The 10,445-nt window shown below is 45.0% G+C and overlaps 1 protein-coding gene across 1 annotated transcript in view; it reads left to right on the top strand.

Moving 5' to 3' along the window:
* The first annotated feature begins 913 nt into the window (after positions 1-913).
* Positions 914-10,445, top strand: part of CTNNAL1 (catenin alpha like 1) — a 58,797-nt gene continuing 49,265 nt past the window's right edge. The window contains exon 1 of the mRNA XM_080378593.1: positions 914-1,154. Within this exon, the coding sequence (XP_080234719.1) occupies positions 1,029-1,154 (126 nt within the window). The 5' untranslated portion in view covers positions 914-1,028. The remainder of the gene's footprint in view (positions 1,155-10,445) is intronic.

Below are 10,445 nucleotides of genomic sequence, written 5' to 3'. Positions count from 1 at the left end.
GAGTAAGCATCTATGTATTAATGCTTTTTGAATACAGGTTATGAACTAATGTGAAGAAGTGAGTTTAGCCCATTCTAAACCGGAACACACACACAAAAAAACCCAACAACCCGCCAAAACCAAGAAACAAAACCAACACACTTTTATTCCATTGAAATTACTTCGCCACCTCGCTAGATCAATCATAGCACCAAGGCTGCGCAAAGCCAGATACACACACTAGCTGATCTCTGGAAGCAGCCCGCGTGCCAGGTATGGAATACAAATCACTGCAAGGCAGGAGAAGCCTTTTTTTCCCTTCGCTGGGAGACTACTAAGGGAAAAGCTGATGGAGTTTAGTTGAAGACAGCTCACTAGTCCCCCCAGACGCTACCGAGTACGCGAATCGTGATTTCAACACTCCTCAAGGCGAGAGCTGACTCTCCCTCGCCCCCGCACCGGCGGCCCTGGGCCCTCCCCGGCTGGGACCACCAGGTTCGCGCCGGCCGGTGCCGCTGCAGCCCAAGGCCGGTTACCGGCCCGGACCCCTGTTTCCCCGGGGGCCACCCGAGCCCCTCAGCTACCTAGTCTGACACCTAGGCTGCTGTCCCCGCTCGGGCAGGGACCCTCCGCCCGCCTCGAGCGGGAGCCACTCAGACGCTCTCCGCTGGGAGCGGCGGCGACACGCCCCGCTTTGGCTCCTCTGGGGCTCCGGGCTGAGGGGCCGGGGGCTGCGCGCGCCCGCGAGGCGCGGGAAGTGGGGAGAGGGGGCGGGGAGAGGGCGGGGGGCGCGGAAATGGGCGCTGTCGCTTTAACTCCCGTCCCAAGGGGCGTGGAAGGGGCCGCGGGAGTTGGGGGCGGGCGGGGGGGTGGGGGCTGAGCGCGCGCGCGCGGCATCGCCTGGCGCCCCGGCGAGGCAGCGGTGCCCTGGCTGGGCGGGGCACGGGGCGGGGCGGCGGCGGTGGCGGCGAGGCGCGGAGCGGCGGGAGCGGAGTTGGCCCGGCGGTAGCGCGGGCGGCGGCGGCTGGGGTGCCGGTCCGCTCCCCGCTATGGCCACGTCCCCGTGCAGCAGCAGCGGCGTCTCCTCGTCGTCCTCGTCGGGGCTGGGGGCGGACGCGGGGCTGGAGATCCGCACGCGCTCCGTGGAGCAGACGCTGGTGCCGCTGGTGTCGCAGGTAGAAATGCCGCCGCGCGAGCCCGGCCCGCCCCCCCGCAGCCCCCCGCGGCCGGGGGCAGCGACCGGCGCCCGCCTGGGGCCCGCCCCCCCTTCCCGCCCGGGACGGGGCTCTGCCGCCGCCGAAGTTTGCGCTCTCGGGTCGCGGCGCTTCGTAGCCCCCCCCTCCCTCCGGCCGCTCGGGCGGGGGCGGCTGCTCTCCGCCGCGCCCCCCGCCTCCCTCCCCGGCGTCCCGGGCCCGGGGTCCCGCCGGCGGCGCGGGGCTGATGCTACTGTGCTGGCGCGTCCCCCCAAGGAAGGCTCCGAAGTTCCCCGCAAGGTCGCGGTGCCGTTGCGTAACGCCCGCGGCGCGGAGGCGCTGCGGGGCCGCCGGCGGTTTGGGCCCGGGGTGCCGCGGCCGGGGTGCCGGGGGGCTGCGCCGCCGCCCGGGGTGCCCGGCCCGCCCGGCCGCCCGCCTGAGGGCTCCCCGCGTGGGGTCGGTCGCGGCGTGCCCCGCCGGTGGGAGCGGGCGCGTCCCGGGGGTCCGGCGGAGCTTTGTGTTTCGCGGTCCGGCCCCAGCGTCGCACCGATTGGAGCTCTCGCGGCGCCCGGGGACGGTCCCCGAGTTTTAAGGAGTTAAATGAGACGCGAACTGTGCCTGGGTGACCTCGTAACGTGCTTCGCACGGTGCCTAACGAGCTTGAAAAAAAATCAACATCAGGCTTGCGGGTGGTCTGCTAAGTAATTACATGCCCGCCGCTTCGGTGTTGGTCGTTTGTCTGGGTTTTTTTCCGATCTTTAGTTAGAAATTTGGCGCTTGATACACCCAATGCAACTTTTCTTTCTTGAAAAATAATGTATTAAAACGGCATGGTGCTTGCCATATAGCATTTTTGTACTTTTGAGCACTGATTATTAAAGTGAGCAAGTCAAGACTTACCTGTACAAAATCTTCTAAATTATGCGTATGGAACAGCTGTGCGAAAACAACTGGTCCTGGTGAGGTCAAGTTATGTTTATACCATCATAGCCCATCTGGAAGCAAACTGTTGTAAGCCTTGTTTTGCATTTGTACAGCTGGGCTGCAGGAAGGGCTTGTGATGGATAGCTGTGTTTCTGGAGTTAGTCTTTTTGTTTTCTGGAATTTGTCTTTCACTGTTTAAAGAAATCGTAGTCGGTTTGAAGAAGCCCATGGAAGGGATTAAACCACTTGTTCCAAGGCGAAGTAAAATTAAAGTTTAGTGGATTTCCTACTCCTGAAACAGTTGATAGAGGTAAAATATGGAGCGAACTTTTAGGAAGTGTGAGAGCTAACAGAAACCATTCCAATTGCAGAGGCGGAATTTAATTGCGTATGTTAAATTCTTCATTTTAATAGATTTCTGCGAAGATGGGCACATTCTCGTTCCTTTGGAATACTCCTTATGAACAGTGGTCTTATTCTCTGTGGAATCATTGCACATGTAATATGTCATGTATGATTTTTCATTGACCACAAAACCTAAGACTGCATCTTCCAATGTTCAAAGGATCTTGTACCTCCCCTGCGTACGGTGTGAGGTGTCTGAGCATTTGTGAACACTCAAAGCTTACTGTTTTCCCGGTAAAGCGCTCCAGACTTCAGATGAGCTTGTTCCCTTGAAGTGTGAGCCCCGAGCTCTGTTCAGATACAGGCTGAAGCTGCTGATGGTATCGGCAGTAGCTCCCTACACTTGCCTGATAAAATACCCCACTGAATTACCGGTTTGTCAGTTCTGTCTGTACTGTTTTGTCTAGATTGTTCAGTAGAGGTCTCACTGGCTGGCTTTGTTTGGGTACTTATGCAGAAATATAGAGTACTTAATCTCAGAGTTTGGTTTCATATTCTACATGAACTATGTATCAGCAGTCATAGGACCTTGTTCTTCTGCTTGTATGAAATACACTTGCAAAGGGATTTGTTCTTGCTGTGAAGTTAACTCGACACTTTACCCTTTTAAAAACTAAGAAGCGCTATGTGATACTTGCATACTACTGAAAAAAGAATGTTGCTGCTGCTTTTCTTTATTTACTTTGAGCAAAGAGGAAACAAAAGGTGCCCTGTTTGACAAACTCACTTTCAGTCTCTTGTGGAGCTAAATGTATTCTTTTAGGGGGAGGAAAAAAAAAGGCATCTGCATTGATTCTTATTTAAATTCTTGTACTGTATAAGTACATCATCCTAATTAATGTGTAATACTGTAAATGTGTGTTTGACCACTTGCCTCTTACTCAGAAACTGTGAGGGTTGTTTTTGTTTATTTTTAATTGTGCTTTGCAGCTTTATTTCTCTTACACAGTATCAGAGTGTATTTGCTGCCAGCAGTAGGATAAGATTCCTATTTTCCTAGCAGGAGAAATTACCCTTGGAGTTATTACTGGATATATTTATTAATAAATTTGTTTTTACACTTACATTTACAGAGTTAAACTAGGTCTTCGTTTTCTCTAGTACTGTTCAGACCCTGATGTGGCACTATTAGAATAGTGCCACAGACGACAAAAGAAGATGGCAAATTTAAGCCGCAGTATTAAGCATATTTGCTAACGCTTCTTTTTCACTATCTACATATCTGTGCTGTGAAGAGATTCTTTCTACAGTATTGTGCAAAGCATGTGGCATGCAGTTCATAAAATACAGCTTGTGAGGTCAAAGCCCACGATTTTCTTCAGAACAAGTAGAATTCTCTTCTCCCAGATGGGTGACTTCAGTTCAGTGTTTTACATGTAAATAGTACAGCATTCTTCAAAATCTAGACATCTCCTTCACTGCTGCTACTCATTTCCAGTCTAATTATGTTGGATTTTATTTTTTTTTTATGGAAGGTTTTTGGCAACACAAGTCAGGAAGCATGTTTAAAGTAGTAAATGAGTCAGCACTGACCAACAAGTCATTTAAACAGTTGAGGAAAGGCAAGGACGGGGAAAAAGCACTTTCCAGGATGTGGCTCCACCAGTGGCTTCCTCAGTTGCCATTATGTATCTGTTTGCTAGTCTAGCGGTAGTTGGGCTTGTTCATGGCTGTAGGAGTCTGGATCTGCTCTAAGAAAGCACTTTTGAGAGACTGCAGAATAGGTTTTTGTCAACCTTCACTGTCATGCACTTGGGAAAAGTTCACTGAGTGGGAACTTTGAGCTCTGTCTTCGAATGTTCCCAAAAAAACAAAGACAGTTTTCTTAGCTGAAGGTGACCTATCCTCCAGCATCCTGACTGTAGACCTGTGTGATTATAGCTAGCTGTGCAACCTTCAGAAAGGCTGTTTTGTCATAGGAACTTTGGAGAATGTGTGCCCACATGTTACTGAACATGTTTTCCCAACCTTCTCGGTACAGGAGATCCTGTCAGAGGTTTGGGAGTTGGCTTGATCTATATAGTCAAAATAGAAGCCTAAATAGCTAAAAAAAGCCCATGAGACCAGTGTTTCTGAATTTTGTTATTGTCGGTCACAGATTCTGCATAAGTTAACAGTGGTACTTGCCTTGAGGTGGATGAAACCTGTTCTTTACTATGGTATTGTTTCCTTGCTTAATCTGAAGCTAGGTAAAATAATTTCCGTTTCAGTTAATGCTGTCTAGTTATGTAACATTACATAATGTTCTGCCAGTATTCTGTTTTTCCAGAAGTTTCTGGAGTTACATATTAAAGCCTAAAGAAGAACCAACAGCTAATGTTTTCCTATTTATGTACAAAGCTTACTGATACAGTTTTCAGGATGAAGTTAATGACTTTAGAATAACCATACTAGATCAAGCTGGAGGTCCATATATAATCTAATATATATCCTATATCTAATATAAAATTTCTCGATTCTTTTTGTCAGTTACCAGTGGCATCCCTCAGGGACTGATACTAGGGCCAGTATTGTTTAACATCTTTATTAATTATCTGAATGTTCCCTGGATGATGGGCCAGCATGTTCAACAGGCATGTGAACTCCCCTACAGTGAGTTGGGGAGTGTGTGATAACGCTGGAGGACAGGGCTGTTAGACAAAGGGACAAGCCAAAAAGATGATTGACAGGAAGTTTGTGAAGTCCCAGCAAGGCCCTTATGCCAAATCCTGCATGTGGGCCAGGACAACACCACGCAACGGTACAGGCTGGGATCAGCTGCCTAGGGAAAACCTCTGTGGGGGAGGACATGGGGATCCTGGAGGACAGAGTGTTGAACAGGAGTCAGCAATGATGGCCGGCTGCACGCTGCGTTGTTAGCGGCTGCAGGCTGCAGAAAGGATTCTTCCCTTCTGTTTGGCACCTGTGAGACAGCATCTGCAGTACCATGTCCACTTCTCAGCTCGCCGGTACCAGGGAGCACACTGACATAGTGGAGCATGTGGCGTAAGGGGAGAGGATGAAGGAAGTGGGTTTTTTTCGATCTCCAGAAGAGAGGTGTAACGGTCAGCTAGGACCTAGCACTTTCCCATCTGTATCACTTTAATCTGTGGTGCTTTTTCATCTGGCCAATGGCAGAGTTTACTGCGGACTACAGCTGCCCACCTAATGGGCAGGTACGGAGAAGACTGAGACAGACTGCTCCCAGACATGTATGGTGATAGGACAAGAAACAATGGACAGAAGTAGGAACATGGGGAAGTCTGATGAGATGTAAGAGAAGGCCTTTTCCAGCGTAAGGGTGGTCAGATGCTGGATGAGGTGTGCAGAGCACCTATAGAGTCTGGAGTTTTGGAGATGTTCAGAACTAATTGGACGAGGTCCTGAGCAAAATGCTTTAAGTGGGCCTGGTTTGAGCAGGGAGCTGGACTAGATAACCCTGGAAGTCCCTCTCATCATAAACAAGTCTGATTCTACACCACCCCATCCCCCCCCCCCCCCCCCCCCCCCCCCCCAGCTATGTATTGTATTGGAAAGATCTTGCATAGGAAGCTAGATTGGTACTTTCCCTTCTGTATCACTTTAATCTGCAGTGATTTTTTTTGTCTGACATTTTGTTCCCTGTCAATGTTGCAAGATGTTTCTGCAATTTTGTAGTCAGATTTTATCTTTACTGTCTTGAATAACTTAGGATCGCCAGCAAATTGTCATCATTTTATTACCTGCTTATCTCTCCTCCCTCTTTATGATCATGTAGAATAATCCATAGCCCAGCGCATGTTTCTGTGAAACTCCATTGGTCACTTCCCTCTATTAAAGTAAGCAATCATCTACTTCCCGCCTTCCTACATCTTCCTTCTCTTCATTCTGTCTCTTAGTGAGATTCATACAAAGGGCCTTCTTTCATTTTCTTCAGAGACTTGCTTGGTGTCCTTTGAAACCTTTGGTATGGACTTTGTTTTCTAGTTTTCTTTCAGCAGACTGCCTCCTTATGCATATAACCAGTGATTTCTACAGAGAAATCTGGTGGTTTTGTGAGGCAGGAATTCCTTTAACAAACACATGTTGAGTCTTTGCTGGTACGTCATATTTATTTAGGTGTCCACTACTTCTGTTGTTCCTAATTTTTTGTATTGAATTGTAATGTACAAGTGTTGGGCAACCTCCGTACCTTAACTGTTGACCTAGTATTAAGCAGCAGATAGCATGAGAAAGTTGATAAAATCTGTTGCATCTTTCAATCTCTTGAAATCCTAGTGAATAACATGTTGGCAAGTTTTTCACGTTCATTTTATCTAATGTTTTCATAGCCTATTCTGCAGTCACTTTGATTCCACACAGATTTTCCGAGTACATCACATAGATACCTTCTGGAGTAGGAATTGCTTTACTTTCTTTTATAGTTGAGCACAAGTATGAATAGCTGCTCTGCTCTGTTCTTATTTTCTGTCAAAGGGATGGGGCAAAGTTGTGTTAAGTACGTAACTGGTTATATCAGGCTTACAACTCCTGAAGAAATGGACTGTAATAGCTGGTAAGCTACTGTATGTTTAGTGGAACTGGTTATTTTCCATGGAATTGAACAAGCATGTTCTATTAAAGGGATTAAAGAGAAGTGTGAAACTGTGGAGATGGGGGAGTTTGGACTCCTGTTCCATGACACTGGTCTTTGAATTTTGTCTGTAGGCTAGCAGTGTCTTCGGGGAAGCTGTCTTGTGGTCTCATTGGCTTGAAAATCCTCAAGTGACTGGGAACTACTACATTGCTCGTGTTGTACTCAGTAGCAGCAGAACGATGAACAGTAACTCACATACAGTTCCTCAATATACCTGTACATGTGGACCTTAGTATACCTCCTTAGTGAAGGGTGTTTCCTCTGGATATAGCAAAGGAGCTTCATAAGGCTTTATTTTTTGGGGGATGTATGCACGCGTGGTGTCAACACTGGCCAGTACCTATGTAAGAGATTTATATGTGTGATATGCGTTTATGTGATACCTTTCAAGGAGTGTTCATTTCTCTACACTTAATAGCTGCAACACTAGTAACCTTGGGAATTAGTCATGGATTTGTCTTAATGGTTCTTTTGCTTACAGGTTTAAAGCACTGTTAGACTTCTTAGCTGGATTTCAAGAACAACTGCTTTTTGTTCTTGGACATCTACAAAATCTGGCGGGGGGAAGAACCTGCCACTTTTTCCCTACCTGTTTTTCTTCTACATCATGCATCGGTCTTTATATATAAGCTGATGTTTGCATGGCTGTAGCTGTAGTATTGTATTGCAGTACAGGCTCATTACATACCTACTTTTGCACTTATTGCAAATCAAACGTGCTCTCTCTTCTTTAGAGGCTAAATACGAACGTCTCATATACTTTCTGTACAACAGTCATAAAAGTAAGGAATATGGTCTTATTCCCATCCTGAACTTCAGCATTTAGTTGAAGCTCTCATCCCTTTCAACTTCTTTGCATTTCCCATGCAGCAGATGCACTGAGAGATTTGTTCCAGCAAGTCCCTTGGCTGCTTTGTTTCCCTAGGCATTTTTGGTACCTCTAGGCCTTTCTGTTTCCCAGCTCTAAGGTGCTAAAGGGTTCTTATATTGTTGGCTGTTCTTGCTCCCGTATGGTGCTAGGGGGGCTTGCGCTTTGCCCCTTATGGCTCTCTTTGGAGTGTGGGAAAATTCCTTTTTGGAAAAAGTAGGGTAATCCATACTTGTCTTAAACTCTTTGCTTTCTTCAGTTCATCTGTGGGGCAGGAGGAAATCTGAGTGCACTCCTTTTGAAATGCTTCTTGGGTACTAGTATTTATTCTTCAGTACCTCAAAAATTCTAGTAACTTGCAAGCTTTAAGAAGCTATTTCTCCCCTTTTCCAGGATTTTCTTCTTTATGAATTAATTTGGTACTCGCTTTAGACGTGAGGCTTGGCACTACTGTTGAGTAATAAAATTAGGAATCATGGTGTAGAGGCTTGTGTTGTAACTTGTACTGAGTGCAGCAAACCTCCTGCTAAATTCTTCATAGTTTACATCCTGTACCACAGAGAAACTATGCCATGGATGCAGAGTCATACTCGTTAGCTGCTATCGAGTCTGGAAGCATGTGGTGTGCTGCCTGTGTGCACAGTTGCACCTTGTTGGTTTCAATTAGTCACTAGCTCACTGACTCTTCCTCTTTGGTTTCATAGGTATTGTGGGTTAAGTTGTGAGTTTGTGGTTTGTATTACAAAACTTTCACTCCACAAAAATTTTTCTTTTTTTTTTTTTTCTACATGAAGCTTAACTGTTCAGCTGTTTCTCAGCCTACACTTGATATTCTGTGCCCCTAAAGGCACCTGATTATTTCTCTTTGATTTATGCAGAAAAGTTAATGTGATTACTTTAGTCACAGGATCAGTTGTATTTCTGGGCTGATGTGGTTGCAGGTTTCCCTTTACTGAGGCTAGTCTTTAATTGACAGCTATTTAGTTATTGAAGCTACATTATTATATAACAGTGAAAGGGAAATAGATAACAATTTATAGTTGTGGTTTTTAAGGTATGCTGGGGAGCACAGGAGTACCTTAGAATATCCTAAGTAGGTAAATTATTTTGTTACATTAGTAATTAATGATGTTAATATCACTAATGATACCCTGCTTTACAGGAAAAATGACACTTGAACATTTTATCCCATCAGCAACAGTACTACCATGAAACTGCACTGGTTTCAGGGTTTTTTTTCTGTGACCCCTTCGATGGTGAAATTGGCTGAGTAAAGCTAGGCTACTGCTTTATAATGTTCAGTACCTTAGTCTTTGATGCAATAAATGAAATCAGACTAATGTTTCAAGTAGTTGGGGTAAGATGCTTCTTACTGACATAGGTGAAAATCAATTGCTCTTTTTCAGTGGCATCTTATCTTTCAAATTTATGAGATCTGATTAATGACTTTCCTATAGATTAAACAAATCTTTGTAGTTCCTCCAGTAGAATGAGTATTAAATCAAAACTGCCATACAGTGATCCTGCACAAAAAGAATTAGTGCAGCTTTCTTGCTATTCAGCATTCTTAACAGATGGTTTTAGACAGATTAGGTAGGGAAATCCCCAAAGGATGAATTATGAATTAATGATTGCAAACAACTCTGATTATAGTTTAATAAAACTGCTGTATGGTATTATGAGCCTATGGCTTTCTGCATGGGTTTATTTTATGTTTATTAATTAATTGACAAAGTGCAACCCTTGCTAGACAGAGCCTTAAATGATAATTTTTGCTCATCGAGTTATATTGCATTCCATCACTAGCCTTATTTAAAGCTAGTGAGGTAAATGAGTAGTGATACAGACTTTAGTGCCAACTTGTAACTGTTAATCTTCTCTAGATACTGAATGGGGTGACTTCTTGGTTTCATACATAAAATTCTCAAATGGTAAGATAACTCCTAAGCACAAGTTAGAAAAGTCATGTATGAACAAATCCTAAGGTTCTTTCAGAAGTATATGGAAAAATAAAAAAAATATGGAGTTGCTTTTGTCTTAGAGAAACATTTTTGTATTGACTTTCTATATTAAGTAGAATAAATATAACCAATTATAACCACACAAATAGTGTATTTTCAAGTAACAGTAAAGTAAAATTGTGCTGTAGTAACAGGATGTAAACATTGGGTTTGGGGTAGTGTTTTAGTTGAGGTTTTGTTGGGTTTTTTATTTATTCACAGGTGTCAAAATTCTTTATGAGAGTAATATTGTCCAAAGTTGCAAGTGCTTAACATGTAGTAGTTTGACCAGTGTAGGAAATGTTCCCTTTTAATTAAAGACTCTGTATTGTATCTCAATGACACAAATAATCTTAAATTTTCCAACTAAATGAGTTTTTGTTGCCCTTGTGCTCTTCAAGGAAGCAATCAGAAGAATATAGAGACTTGTTAACATAAATAAAATGATGGTCCGTGGATTATATGAAGTTTTTGTTTGGTTT

The sequence above is a fragment of the Falco punctatus genome (assembly GCF_963210335.1).
Source record: "Falco punctatus genome assembly, chromosome: 3".
In the NCBI taxonomy this organism is placed as follows: Eukaryota; Metazoa; Chordata; class Aves; order Falconiformes; family Falconidae; genus Falco; species Falco punctatus.
This window is presented reverse-complemented; position numbering and strand designations above follow the sequence as displayed.